Source organism: Mus pahari, chromosome 3 (genome assembly GCF_900095145.1).
Source record: "Mus pahari chromosome 3, PAHARI_EIJ_v1.1, whole genome shotgun sequence".
Classification (NCBI taxonomy): Eukaryota; Metazoa; Chordata; class Mammalia; order Rodentia; family Muridae; genus Mus; species Mus pahari.
Window position 1 is genome coordinate 12856742 of NC_034592.1, and position 14837 is coordinate 12871578.

At 50.0% G+C, this 14837-nt stretch overlaps 2 protein-coding genes across 2 annotated transcripts; both read left to right on the forward strand.

The window, feature by feature from the left end:
• The first annotated feature begins 5355 nt into the window (after positions 1 to 5355).
• LOC110319527 (odorant-binding protein 2a-like) lies at positions 5356 to 8639 on the forward strand. The gene is made up of 7 exons (XM_021195011.1): positions 5356 to 5495; positions 5981 to 6114; positions 6348 to 6418; positions 6836 to 6946; positions 7478 to 7579; positions 8040 to 8066; positions 8474 to 8639. Exons 1-6 carry the CDS (start codon positions 5409 to 5411, stop codon positions 8063 to 8065), a joined length of 531 nt encoding a protein of 176 aa, XP_021050670.1. The 5' UTR covers positions 5356 to 5408; the 3' UTR covers position 8066; positions 8474 to 8639.
• A 4115-nt stretch (positions 8640 to 12754) lies between these two features.
• Positions 12755 to 13685, forward strand: LOC110319033 (protein B-Myc). Its single transcript, XM_021194432.1, has one exon. It carries the CDS (start codon positions 12895 to 12897, stop codon positions 13402 to 13404), a length of 510 nt encoding a protein of 169 aa, XP_021050091.1. The 5' UTR covers positions 12755 to 12894; the 3' UTR covers positions 13405 to 13685.
• The last annotated feature ends 1152 nt before the right edge of the window (positions 13686 to 14837 follow it).

Sequence of the window (14837 nt, forward strand, 5' to 3'; positions counted from 1 at the left end):
TTTGCCTCCTGGGAATCTGGTTCCTGGAAGGCAACCAACCACACCCAGCTGAGGGTTTGATTCTTAGTGTAGAAGCCTTAGGTGCAGTTCTAGAAATGACCACTGGGGGCATCACTGTCTATAGTGCTCAACCGAGCAAGAGGAATGAGGGAAGAAGAGCCTTTCAGGCCATACTGTGCGCCTGCCTCACCCAAAGGGACATTTATCTCTAGCATTCCAGGGCAGGGTGAGCCCAGAGGTGGGGAATGACTCCAAGCTTATACAAACAGGCAACGTGACCTTGTTCCGGGCCAGAGTTGAAATACCAGCAACTCCCTCCTCCTTGAAAGAGGTTCAGGTTGTTTAGAGTAATGTTTCCCAGATTTCATTCATTCCCTCATTCCTGCACATCATCCATCCATCTTTTCATCTACCTATCCATCCACCTGTCAACCAATGACTGCTGGCTTCTGTCCGGCCCAGTAGCTTGCTCTGCTGTACCGACTCTCAATGAGCTACTTCTTTGAAATGCCTGTACACATGAAAGGGTGTGTCCTGGGGGTTATTGGGGATAATGGCTACTGGGAATCACTCCTACATAAATGTCAAAGATCGAATTGATGTATAAACCTGCTGGGTCACTATGGTGAGATTAATTTTGGTTTGGTTTTGTAAACATTTGCAGGTGGATCTTCAAGTTCAAGTCAGTCAACAACACAGGGGCAACCATAAGTGTTACCAAGCCCCTAGAGAAATGGGGAGGGGACCCTTGAACTTTACACATGGGACTGAGATGGCAGAGTCACTGTGCCAAGCAACCTTGTAGCTCTCAGAAGTTGGGATGGAGAGGGAACCTGACCGGGTAGCTTTGTACCTAGGAGCATGTATACTGAGAATGCTAAGTCCAAGTGAATAAGTGTGCGTGAAGGTCCACAACAGTATGGTAGAACCCTTGCAGATGTCTGTCAATTGAAGAGCAGAGGAACACAGGGAAACCTGTATGTGAAGGTCCACAGTAGCATATTTCCTAGTAATCTCATGGTGGGATCTGTGCTTGTCAACTGAAGAGTAGATGAATACACATGGTTTGGTTTTTGGTTTTGTTTTGTTTTGTTTTTTTTTTTGGCAGGGGTTGGGGAGGGCTTCAGTGAACCACAGGAAGGAATGGAGTTTTGACACACACTAAACACTTGTAGGTCTGGAAAATGCTCAGGGCAGGAAACCAGACCTGAGGAGCCACAGTCTCTGGCTTCTCCCTCTGTGACAAGGCATACCACAGGGATCGCCTGGTAACTAGAGCTGGGGGCTGTAAACTGGCTCCAGGCTTCTCTTCCTTACAAGAAGGCTAAGCCAGGTGAAGACAGAGTAGATAGCTTTCCATACACAGTAGAAAATGGAATACACTGTCTGATAGCCACTTCCCCATCAAAGAGCCAAGCTGTCTGAAGCCAGCATGGCACAGATATGAAGTTGGATCTCCATAGGCACAGACAACTATGTAATGGAGACTCACTTCCCTGAAGACAGCGTGTCACACAGGTCTGAGCCTGGCTTTCATGGAACGTACTGCCCAGTTGCTTGGGCCAATGACTCCTACAGTGCGGTGTGTCTTTTGCCGAGGTTTGAAAGGTCGGTTGTTATAGCTTTAAAGATGATTCCTGTTGCCTGTCATGGCGCCTTCTTCCTCAGGCTGAGTCAGCATTGATCCTGCCATGGTCCAGCAGATGGTGCACGGCCATTGGCCATTCGGAGCTCCACATATCCCCCCTCCCTGACTCTTCACTATCCTGCACCTCCCTCTCCCTCTCCCTGACATCCATGCCCACCATGTAAGGAGCTGTTGCCACTCCTGGCTGCTCATGGAGCCCATGACAGACATATTTCTGAGGTTCTTCCTGTGTGGGGTTTTCCCCCTGAGTCTCACATATTGCTGCCATTGTTCCTGACTTTAAGTGCCACCACCATCTCCTCTGCTCAGCCAGACCCTGGCCCTGTTGCAGACGTTCTCTTTGGTGTTCAACTCCCCACGGGTTTCAAGGTGCCGTGACAGGAGTGACCTTAGATTGTAAGTCACCCCAAGGACTCGAAGCCTGCATTGTTTGTGGTCCATTATATAAAAATGATTTTGCAGATTCTTTCCCGTTTTCTCTTTATTGGTGGTAGGTATATAAGTCCATTCTTTGTTCTTCCCAGGTAGGTAACATCACATCATCGTTCTGGTCTGCATCACTTATTGCAGCCTTTCCAGCTGTCTTCCCTGCTGTTGTTATTTCCAATACAGTCTTACTATAACACCTGGAAGGTCTCTAAAAATGTGCCACATGTGCCAGGTCAAAGCCCTTCAGGTCCCCCTGTTTCCTCTCACAGAAAAAGCTAATGTCCATACCCAGTGGCCCATAGCCACCCTTGCTGACCTGCCCTCTCAGTTTTGGCATCACCTGCCGTAGACATCCTGCCCTTCAGTCTGTTCCTGGAACAAGCCCTGCTCTCTCCCCCAGGACTGTCCCCTGTGTTCCTCCCACGTTGAATGTTCTTCCACCATAGTCAATTTTGTGTTCAAATGTCACCTTGGTGAGGTTGGCCCAGGCAGTTCAATTTAGCATTCAAACACCTACTGTATCAACACTGTCTGTACAACTTGTTCCATTCGATGTTCACCATAACATTTATGACCTTTTAAATAATTTATAATTACATGACTCAGAGTTCAATCAAGAAGCAGACCTGCACAGTAGATAGAACAGGGGTGGCTTATGTAATGGATACTGAATAATAAAAATGTAAAGAAAAAGCTAAAGCACAACTTAAGGTTGCAGGGGGTGGTTTGGAGTGGGACCCCCTCCACAAGGCTTCCTGCTGGGAGACTGTGCGGCTGCAGCCCAGGGCACCTGTGTGAGTCAGGGATGGGCATGGTCAGGGCAGAGGGTAGCAAACACAGAGACACACTCATGCTGCCTGTCTCCCTTTTCAGGTGCAGGAGGGCTAGCTGGGGAAACTTCACAGTTCACTGGGACTCTGTAGTGGGCTGCATCTTGATAGAAAGCCATTTGGGGCCCACGGAGACCACCGTGACTCACATTCTGCACGGTCTTATGAGTTTAGAGTTCAGATAGACAAGAGTCAGAACTCTGAAGTAGACCTGACAAAACAGATATGTCCAGGTGAGATCAATATGTATTCTCTACGAGAGATAATGTGACATTTGTCTTTCCAGCACCCATACTGCCTTCCTTCAGATTCCACCTTCCCGCACACAGTCACCCTTGGACTTTCATGTCATATATTCTGCAAATGAAAGAAAACATGCAGAATTTGTCTTTCTGAGTCTGGCAAGACTAGGCCAGAGCAGGATTTAGCTCTCTGTGACTCATGTCTACCGGCTATGATTTCAGTCTGCAGAACACTCCAAAATAGGGCCACTAGCTGGGAATTAGTCTTCAACACATGGACCTCAGCAGGACGCTTCAGATGCCAACATGACAGCGCGTTCAACTTACTTAACCTCTGTTCACTGAGCCATCCATGTGTTAGGAGAACTCAGGAAGGGATGCAGGCACTGGGCTGGGAAGCTGTGAGTCTGTCAGTGCGTCAGAAAGTGTCTACCGACCACAGGCTCAGGGAGCTGTGAGGTTCGGCCTTCGACTTCCAGACACAGCCCAAGTTAGCAATGAACTGATGGTGGCCCTGGCTGTGCTAATCATGTGTGTATGTTCTTCTGTTCAAGGATTGAGACATGTGCCTAGATGGGGACATGCTTACGGGAATAATTCAGGCATGGTATGGAGGACAACCTGACAGGTACAGAGGCCTCCCTCANGACACGGAACTGCTCACCTGCTTCCTGATTTCTCCTAAAGNGCATNGGCCCCACCCTCTCACATCCAGCATGACAGGCTTCCTNNTCAGCACCTTCTATNCTAACATCAAAACCCGAGCCANGCCAGCTCCTCAGCACAGTCCAGGNCTNNTCACAGANCCCTCACTGNTATTGNGTATGGATACTNGAGCCTGTCCACCTTTGGTCCAGAGAGGCACAAAGATGCCATTGTGGGACTAGCACCTGTCTCCAGGGCCATGGAGTGTGGACAGTCCCATAGGAACTGAAACCCTTCTCCAGAGATGACCTCTGTGTCTCGGGGCAGGTGGCTAAGTCCAGGAACTGCAGAGTGGGGAGTGGAAGGCAGAGTTCCCAGTGGGAGGAAAGGTGGGCTAAGGTCAGAAGCCAGGGCAGCCAGGGCATGCTTCACTGAACTCAGAACACAGGTCAGCACGCGGACTCATGGTGCCTCGCGCATCCATTTGTCTGCAGGGAATGAGACCTGGCTGTGTTGAGAGCCTGTGGGTGCTCAAAGCTATTGAGGAGGAAGGCTGTGGACTCCAGAGGTGAGAGGTTCAACAGGAGCACAGCGGTGGACCAGGAACGTCTGTGATGGAGCCTGGTTCTTCATCCCACGTCAGGGCACAAGATGGCAAGAAACAAACACACATGGACCTCAGTTGTATCAGGGCAGTCCTGACTCTGTAAACGTCCTGTCAGTGGGCCCTCAGAGGAGGGAGCAGCAGAAGGTCAAGTCTCTGTGTTGGACATGAACCCCCTGGAGTCACAGACATGAACCCTTTCACTGATTCCTTTAGGGGACGCATACTCATGACCCTAATATGTGGCTGGAATTCTTCATGCAGCCAACTTACATTTGAGATGTACAGAAAGTGAACTCTACCTGGTGGTTCAGTACATGGGCCTTGGCCAGTTTGTGAAAAAGGACCAAGACATCTGAGAGTAAGAAGTGCTCTGTAGGGAGCACGGCTGGCCTCATTTCAGGATGAAGTGGGTCAGGGGTCACGGTATCCCCTAGTGGCATGGGGTCTACCTTGATGATGTTTTGTGACCCCACTTACAGGGAAGTCCTGGTGGGGCATCCATGCAGGGAAGGGACAATGAGGTGAGTCCCCAGGCAGGGGCCAAGCCATCTGGGACCCAGAAGATGGTCTCTGGTTGTGAACCTCAGCCTAGTTCTCAGCAGCAGGAGATCAGAGGCCAGGTCTCAGGGAGCATAGCTCAGGGCAGCCATGGGCAGATGCAGGCCAGGTGTGTGAAGGGAAGCCTGGCCCTCCCCCTCCACCGGAGTTATTCATTCCCCAGGGTCCTTTGTGAGCACAGCACTTGGGTGGCACGGACCTCCCAGAGCATTGTGTGCCTTTCTTTATCTGCAGGTGACACTGAGTTGATATTCATCAGATCCCAACAACAACAACCTTCAGCTCCATGATGGATGTGTGTTTGGCCATGAGAGATGGACAGGAGGGACATGGTTAGTGCCAAGTGGGCACACGTCCCTGTCCATGGGGGATATAAAGGGCANCCTGTGAGGAGCCAGAGCACACGCTGCCCAGGTGACCTGCCTTGTGTGAGAGCCCAGTGACTGGAGATGAAGAGCCTGCTCCTCCCCATCCTGCTGCTGTGGCTGGTGGCTGTCCTGAAGGCCCAGGAAGCCCCGCCAGATGACCTGGTGGATGTGAGGATGGGAGGGACAATGGGTGGTGGTAGGAGATGGCCTGGCCTCCTGCTTGGTGGAGGACGTTTCCTTGATGGTTGAGTTTGACTCCATACTTCATCTCAGCAGTCTGATCAAGGACTCCTGAGTCCTTCTGTTAGGAGATAGGGGTCTTCCTGAAAACGTGGATCCTCCCAAGACTTTAGTTAGAAGACAAAGTGGATTTGGGTGGAGGATCCTTGTTCAAGGAAGGCTCAGAGCTGGAACATCTGGAGCAGGACATCCTGGGCAGAGGATTCACTCAGTGTAGGCTGGGGGAAGACCCTGCCATCATGGGATTGGGTAGCCCAAGTGCTGGTATCTCTCTATTGACCACACGTCTTGGAACACGTGAGGTTAGCTCACCTCAGTGGTTGCACCCTGGGCTTAGGAGCTAGCTCATATGCTGAACCCTGGGGTAGACTCCCGGGAAGGCTTGGGTGTACTCACAGTTTTGTTTCCTACAGTACTCTGGGATTTGGTACACAAAGGCCATGGTACACAACGGTAGCCTACCCAGAAACAAGATACCCGATAGGGTTTTCCCTGTGAGAATAACAGCCTTGGAAGAAGGAGACTTGGAGGCCACAATTATATTCTGGTACGTGTTTCCTACTGGAACTCTCTGCAGTTTTTCTCTCACTCGCTAGCCATTATTTGAGTTTGGGTAACTAAGAGATTCCTACCTTTGAGGGGACACAGTCTCAAGGTAGTACCTTAAAAGTAGAACAGGAGTGACACAAAGTTTAATGGGTCACCTGGCCAGGACTGATGATTGGATCATGCCTCAGTTATGTTGCTGAGAGCAGCTGTTTATGGGCTTGTGTTTTACAGGAAGAAGGGTCATTGCCTTGAGTTTAAATTTGTGATGAAGAAAACAGAAGAGCCTGGCAAATTCACCGACTGTGAGTGTCCATGCCTCCATGTTTCCTACAGTGGCGAGCCCTGGGGTGGATGGGTCCCTGCCTGCTCTAACTCGTAGGACAGGCCATCAGTCACTTCCTGTTCTAGGGGTCCTAAAAGCCGAGTCATTCTTTCTCCCCTCTCCAGCTCAGCTCTTGACCCACGAGGATCCAAAGACAGGAAAGCCAGAAAGGAAGGCGCTTGGCCCTAAGGGGCAACCTCAGTTCCTACCTTCCATGAACTCCTCTGCTGGGCTTGGCAGCTTCCGTGGGAGATGGCCCCTGTCTAACGATGAAAGGCCACAGAAAGGCCAGGACTAGACTAGCTGGGTGTGCTGGGTGACCACCAAAGTGTTCCAAGGTCTTCAGGTGTCCATAGTGTCTCTATGAAACACTAAAGCTATTTCCGTTCACCTGCAGCTCATGACACGAAGGTTATTCATATTGAAAAAACATCGGTGGATGAACACTACATTTTCTACTGCAAAGGCCGGCACAATGGGACGTCAATCGGGATGGGAAAGCTCATGGGTGAGGTGCCATGGAGGCCCCATGTCTTGTCGTCCCTGGTCTCTGCTTCTGGTAGCTGTGAGAAGGGCAGGAGATGTGCCTGGCACTGGTGCTGCCCAGGAAATGTGTGAGATCCAAAGTGGAAAATGGGGAAAACTGCTTAGGGATGGGGTTTGTGTGGCCTTTGGAGGTCTGAGAGCTCAGTAGTGGGTCCCACACCTGGAGCCAGCAAAGGCTACTCCCTGGGCTCTCAGTCACGTAAACATAAAAGAACGTCTTGGCAGGGACATTTTCTTGTAGATAGGAACCCTCCAGGGCCAGGGACAGCTTTGAGAAGGGCTGGGCTTTGAGATTCAGGGTTCATATAGGACTGTGTGGCAACCCCGCAGGTCTTCTTGGGTCTGAGGACCAGTCAGTGTCTATGGATGTCCACAGGCGAAGTCTACTGCCAGGGTCCTCTCTGACCTCGGTCCTGGTTTGCACCTCCCTCTTGTGTCTCTGGGTCTCTGCAGAGCTGAGCACCGCCCCTCAAACCTGCCCTCCTCCTCACAGGGAGAGACCCTGATGAAAATCCAAAGGCCATGGAAGAATTTAAGAATTTCATAAAGCGCATGGATCTCCGACTGGAAAACATGTTTGTGCCAGAGATCAGAGGTAAGAGCAGGAACGCCCACGCCTCTCTCTGTCCCCTAGGACGGTCTGTCTCCAGCCCGCGTCTTATCTGTGTGGGTGCCTTCTGTGTCCTCTCTGTGCCTGGTCCTGTTGTCCCTTATGAGTTACTTCATATCTCTCCATGTCCCCTGGGTGCCTCTGTGGTATTCCCACTGTGCCCTCAGTGCTACCCATAACTCAATGTCACAAAAGGGACATTCTGTCCCTGCGTCCCCCTGTGTCCCCATGACCTCCAAATCTCCTGTGCTTCTGCTTCAGTGTCTCCCCAGGTCTCTTTGTGTCCCTGGCTTCTGTACTGTCTGTCCCTTCAAGGTTCCTCCCCTCTCACTCGGACCCCAGGCCTCTGCTTCAGATCTTGGCTCTGGGAGGGTCTGAGCTGCAGGTGTGATGGGGTCCTCTTATAGAGCCCTTCTCACTCCTGGGCTTCTTTTTGTTTCTACAGATGAATGTGTTGATGAAAGTGACTAGGGTAAGTGCCCCTCACCCCCCATTGCTCATAGGACTGTGGAAAAGCCTAGAAGGCTGGGCTTTGGGTAAGGGTCCTCATCCTATCCACATAGATAAGTGTGGTCACTCAGGATATGGCCCTTTGCATAGGTCCCATGATGTATAGGAATTCTGTTCTTCTTGTCATGATCTCTCCTAGTCCCCAGTCTCTACCTACCCCTTCCTTTCCCTTTTCCCCAGGGAGGCTGATACCTGGCTACTTATGGAAGTGGAGCAGGCCCCAGCTCCCAGCAGGGACCACACAGAAACATGGGAAAGAGGGTCTCTGACCCAAATCCACCCTGTGCCATCCCTGTCCATGCCTCCCCTGACTGCTGCTTCTGAAAAAAACAAGGGGTGGGTGCTTATCTCTTTCTCTCCCTACCACAGCAGCTACCAGGTCTGCAACAGCTGAGCCAGGCTTGTTTCCAACACCAGGCTGGGACATCCCTTCACCACACCTCTCCTGGACCAAACTTCCCACTGCTTCACCACAACCACCACCTCAGTACCTGCTCCCTTCTCCCCTGACTCCAAATAAAGCTCTTCAGCAGTGCTCTGGCTCTGCCTGGTCTGTGAAGGGCCTTGTGTGGGCTCTAAGAGTTCTTTCGGGAGAGAGACATGGGAAACATTGCAGAGCTATTGCCTGACCAGTGCCCAAGGAGCATGGCATCCGTCTTTCCTGCAGGGCCATGTAAGCTCCTAGGACCTACCCGATGAGCTACTTGCTGTCAGGTTGGACCCTGGCAGGAGTGTCAAAGATGCTCTGGGGAGGCAAGACGGTGAGAAGTCATCAGGGATTCAGAGAATGTCACTGCAGGGGCCCTGTTCCAACAAACTGCTTGAATACTGGGAGGAAGGCCCTGCTTTGAGGAGCTGAGCTCAGTGACAGGGCTAGAACAAGAGTGGCTAGTTTCTTCATCATCGCCCCTCCACAACCCTCTGGGAAAGACAGAAGGAGCTACTGCACCCCCCAGCCCTGTTCCCCATTCCAGCCCTCTCCCAGTTTGTCCAAGGATCAGGGTTTGGGCTTTCTCTGTCCAGCAGGGACATGGTGGGCCACAGTGAGGGAGCAGATACCCCCTACCCCATATAATCAATAACAGACTCAATGTGCAAATCCCAGTGGAGGTTGGCTGTCCCGTTTGTCACCTTTGTGAGGGATTGTTGGGACTCAGGCTGGTGTCCTTCAGCTCGGTGAGCCTCCACTCTAACGCTCACATGACTCATCATTCCCTCTGAATTCCTTTCCTATCTGGACCCAGTTCTTGCTCGGAGCAATTGGATGTTTCTAAGGTGGGGCCCGAGGTGTCCGGGACGCTTGGAGGCAGGACTGGGGCCAAGCTGGATCCTGCATACCACGTTCTCTTTTTGCTCCAGACAGAGACTATGCATGGCCTTTAACTGTGGGCTCCAGAACTGCCCCAAGTTCAAATACTTGATATTGTTCTCTGTTGTGATCAGTACATGAGGAAGACTTCTAAGTCCAGCCTCAATATGCAGAGATGACACCACAGCACATGACAGTCCTCCACCCCCTTTCTTGCTCTCTGCATCAGCACTGAGGATTCAGGCATGGTACCCTGGATTTGGCATGGTAGCTCAGGAGCTAGGACTCTACTAAGGAGGCATGAGCAAATTCCTGCAAGACAGGAAGTGAAGAGGCATCTTGCCTTTCTGGACTTAATTTCTGCTGCAAGGAGAGCTCCAGGGACCCATCTGGCAGAGGCCACTTCTTCCTTCTTGAACTCCGAACCCAGTCACTTCAAAGGCCTCACTGACCAACCAAGCGCCTTCTGGTTTACCGAGGTTTGTTTGCCCCCTCTGACCTTTTGCAGTTGGTCTGGTCACGTGTTAGGGGCTGGGCAGATAGCAAGATAGAGCCCAGGGCACTTAAGAATGTTGCTATTACACTACTTGTGTTTGTGCAGGCTTGCACAAGCCTCGGCCTAGGTGTGGAGGTCCTGGCAGGGCTTTATGGAGGCAAGTCTCTCTCTCTTTCCAATTTTACAAAGTCCTGGGGGTCGAGTCAAATGACCAGGCTGTGCATGGCCTGTGTTTGTACTCAGTCATGGACCGACACTGCTGGTACCCAGTCATATAAAGAATAAAACATTCCCAGTTCTCACAGGACAGTTGCTATTTAGTTTTAGCGGTATGTACTGTTTTGGTGGCTCCTAACCTACATCTCAAGATAGACATTAAATGTTCCAGTCAAATTTTTTTTTATAACTCCTCGTTACAACAATATGAACTAACCAGTACCTCCTGAGCTGGTGTCTCTAGCTGCATATGTAGCAGAAGATGGCCTAATCGGCCATCATTGGGAGGAGAGGCCTCTTGGTCTTGCAAACTTTATATGACCCAGCACAGGGGAAGGCCAGGGCCAAGAAGTGGGAGTGGGTGGGTAGGGGAGCAGGGGTGGGGGGGGAGGGTATGGGGAACTTTCGGGATAGCATTTGAAATGTAAATAAAGAAATTAATAAAAAAAATAACTCCTTGTTAAAAATTAAAATCCTAGGGTGTGGTGGCACACGCCTTTAATCCTAGCACTTGGGAGGCACACTGTTCTCTATGAGTTTTAGGCCAGCCTGCCCTACACATCTAGGACAGTCACAGCTACACAGTGGGACTGTCTTGGAAACAAACAAACAAACAAATTAAAACTCTTTGGGCTAGAGAGGTGGCTTAGTGGCTAAAAGCACTAGCTGCTCCTCCAGAGGTACCAGGTTTCATTCCTAGCATCTACTTGGCAACTCCTGGAACTGTCTGTAACTCTAGTTCCCGCGGACCTGCTCACACAGACATATATATGCAAAAAACCCAAAACAAACAAACAAACAAACAAACAACAAACAAAAAAACCCCAATGTGCATAAAATAAGAATAAATGAATCATTAAAAATATTTAATGTAGCCAGGCGTGGTGGCACAAGCCTTTAATCCCAGCACTCGGGAGGCAGAGGCAGGCGGATTTCTGAGTTCGAGGCCAGCCTGGTCTACAAAGTGAGTTCCAGGACAGCCAGGGCTATACAGAGAAACCCTGTCTCGAAAAAAAATTAAAAATTAAAACTCCAAAGAGTTAAAAGTAAACACAAAATATTAAGTTACTATTTTTTAAAGTTGGTCTTTTAGAACACCTGGGTGCTGGGGATTGAACCAAGGTCCTCTGGAAGAGTAGCCAGGGCTCTCTACTAGAGAGCTATCTTTCAGCCCCACTCACTTAGAAGTTTAATACAGACCTCAAATATCTATAAGAAGATATTGCCCAGAAACCAGATAGCATATATGTTCTTGAAATGGTTTATTTTTCCTTTCTAAAAATTTGATATAAAATAAGGAAAGAAAAGAGAAAATAAGCTAGATCTTCTAATTTTTTTTTAAGAATTCTGCATTATGGATTTTCTTGTTTGTTTGAGCCAAGTTCTCACTATGTAGACCAGGATATTCTGGAACTTACTATGTAGCCCAGCCATGGTGATCCTCCTGCCTCAGCCTTCCAATGTATGAGCTACGTTGACTGCTTGGCATTATGTAATATTTAATCATAAAGTATTTTAGAAGTTTAATTCATTCCTAAATTTAATGTGTAGCTCACACATATTTGTATCTACATTTTAGAAAATTTGCAGGAACCATTCATATATGCAAGCCTCATATATTCATTACAAATGTGTGGGATGGTGCTGTAGATGGTCTCTGTAGTTAAGATATCTCGCAGAGGTCCAGAGGTCCTGGACCCTAGTTCCCAGCACTCACAGAGGCTCACAGTGTTCTGAAACAGTTCCAGGGGATCAGTCATCCTCTTTGGGTCTCCATGGGGACTGGGCATGCAGGTGATGCACTTACATATACATATATGCAGGCAAATCATTCATACACTTAAAATGATATAAATAAAATTTAAAAAATAGTGTAGCTTTAAGAAAACCCTTGGGAAAAAAAAAGTGCCGGACGTGGTGGCACACACCTTTAATCCCAGCACTCGGGAGGTAGAGGCAGGTGGATTTCTGAGTTCGAGGCCAGCCTGGTCTACAAAGTGAGTTCCAAGACAGCCAGGGCTACACAGAGAAACCCTGTCTCGAAAAACCAAAAAAAGAAAAAAAGAAGAAGAAGAAGAAAAAAAGAAAACCCTTGAAGACCTGAAGCAAGTACGCCACCACAGAGATCCTTGAAAGCGGGTTTATTACGGACGTTTCCACAATAGCTGTTCTGGAACAAAGGTGTCCATCAACAGAGGAACGGACAATAAAGATGTGGTTCATATGTGGAAGTGTCAGTCATAAATGAGAGCAAAGAGTGTCATTTACAAGAACTGGATGGAATTGGAGAGTATCATATTAAATGAATTAAGTCAGTCTCAGAGAGACAAGGATCTTTGCTTCTTCCATCCGTGGGTTCTCGATTTCATAGGTACATGAAATCACACATGTTACAAATGACATGAAAGTAGAAGAGTCACTGGGCGAACGAAGAGGACTGAGAGGTGGAGAGGTAAACGCTAGCAGGAAATGAGAGTATGCGGAGAATAGGTTATGTGCGTGCACGAAAATGTATCCTGTGCACGTAGGATGCAGCGCCTATAGCCCCGCTCCGTAAGGTGGCGCGATACTTTGAGCGTGGCGTCTGGCGACGAGCTGACGCCTCTTCCCTGCGCTGCAGCCCGAGACCCAGCCTGGTGAAGGGACTGTCGGGATAGTCGGAAGTGAGGGTCTGGGAAGGGGAGTGGTTCGGGGCTGCTGCGCAGCGCGCCAGGTTTCCGCAGCAGCCCTGCACCCCTCCGGGTCGCCTCCAAACGCAACGCCGCGACCATGCCCCTCCACGTGAGCCTCGCTAACGGCAACCGCGACCTGGACTACGACTCGGTGCAGCCGTACTTTATGTGCGACGATGAGGAGGAGGACGTGCACCAGCAGCCGCCGCAGCCGCCAGCGCCCAGCGAGGACATCTGGAAGAAATTCGAGCTGCTGCCCACGCCGCGCCCGTCCCCGGGCCACGCCGGGCTCTACTCGCCTCCCTGCGAAGCGGTCGCGGTGTCTTTCGCCCCCAGGGACCACGACGGTGATAGCTTCGCCACCGCAGACCTGCCCGAGCTGCCAGGAGGAGACGCGGTGAAGCAGAGCTTCGTCTGCGACCCGGATGACGAGACCTTCGTGAAGAACATCATCCTGCAGGACTGTATGTGGAACGGCTTCTCGGCCTCCGCCAAGCTGGTCTCCAAGCTGGACCCCTACCAGGCTGTGCGCCAAGAAGGCACCAGCGTGAGCCTGGCCGCCGACGCGGAGCCTGCTACGCCTCCAGACTGCGCCTGCAACACCTGAGCGCTCGCACAGCGCGGGGGCTTTGGACTGTAAGCTTCAGCCATGTTAACTGCCTCTAATCCTGGGCGTAAGAGAACCCTCCCTTTCCCCTTTTCTTTTTTAAGCTTGCCACCCTTGCTCACTCCCCTTAACAGATTTGTATTTGTTTAAAAAAAGGAATCTTAAAGTATATCAATTTTCCAACATCAGCTGGACCCTTAAGTGTAAATAACTTCAATAAAACATTTTATCAGTTATACAAGCTTTTAGGATATGAAATATAAAAACGTATATTTTCCTTTTAAAAGCTGATTCTTTTTATTGTTTAAAGAATAACAAAGTAATTCGGAAATATGTTGAGCCCATGCTTAAAAAAACAGGTTTATGAAACCTAACAAAATAAAGAACCAAGGAGCTACAGACAATACTACTGCTAAAAGTAGACTAAAGTAAGAAAGGGAAAATTTATGTGACCAAAAAGGAAAAGAAGAAAAAGGAGGAAAAGACAAAAGATGAAACAAATGCATAAACAATATTGGATAGACTAAGGGGTTTAAAACAATTGATATAATTTTAAAAATAAAGGTATTACTGAAGTATAGCAAAAAGGTGGATCAGGAGAGGCAAGAAATAAAGAACACCAAAGTATCGGTGCCCCGTCTCTCTGGCTGCTCTGTCTTTAGGCACTGCTGGGTGTACGCAGGGAGGTGGTGGTGTGGCGGTCACCTGAGGTGCAGACTCTCCTCTCTTGCAATTTAGGCTGGTACTGACAAGGACCAAGTCTTCAGCAGAGCTGGGATCACTAGGTACTTTGCCTGAGCGCGTACCAGGGCCCTCTGCTGGCCACACTTGGCTTTGCAGTCTGAGACTGGGCCGCCCTCTCACCCCTCCCCCTCCTGAACTTCTTCAGTTTCTTCACCCAGGAGAAGCTGAAGTTCTAGCAGAGCTGAGGGTAGGGTCTTCCAGGTGTGTAGAGAGCAGGGCAAGCAGCCATTGTGCAGAGGCCGGCCTGTGGACCTGCCTTCCGACTTTCAGGGCCTGCTAAAGTGGAGTCTGGGACTGGGATTCAGGATAGACCATTGCAGCTACAGAGAACTCAGACCCCACAGGGGGACACTCAAAGCTCAGTACTGACTCATTTGCCAGCCCAGGCTGTGTGCTGACAAACTGCAGAGTCCTCTCAGTTGATAAGGTCAGCTGCAGGCAACAAGGATGGGGTCCATTCCCATGCCCTCTGCTGCAGAGCCCAGCTTCCTGCCACCGGGGTCTGTGGGCTCCCAATACAAGTCCCCTACTCTCTACAGCTGCCTCCCGGGCTCTCACCCTGGAGCCCTGTGCCAGGTCTCTGAACTGCCAGGGTTCCCTGTTCTTGGCCTCCAGGCTAGATCAGGTTTCTATGAACAACAGGTTCCCTCTCAGGACAGATCCTGACCACAGCCCTCAGAGCTGGGGTA

Bases quoted from the DNA above. Each gene is read 5' to 3' on its own strand.
- LOC110319527 (XM_021195011.1), top strand. From the start codon at position 5,409: ATGAAGAGCCTGCTCCTCCCCATCCTGCTGCTGTGGCTGGTGGCTGTC. The intron at 6,947-7,477 runs GTGAGGTGCCAT...TCCTCCTCACAG, and splicing joins CGGGATGGGAAAGCTCATGG to GGAGAGACCCTGATGAAAAT. The intron at 7,580-8,039 runs GTAAGAGCAGGA...TTGTTTCTACAG, and splicing joins GTTTGTGCCAGAGATCAGAG to ATGAATGTGTTGATGAAAGT.
- LOC110319033 (XM_021194432.1), top strand. From the start codon at position 12,895: ATGCCCCTCCACGTGAGCCTCGCTAACGGCAACCGCGACCTGGACTAC.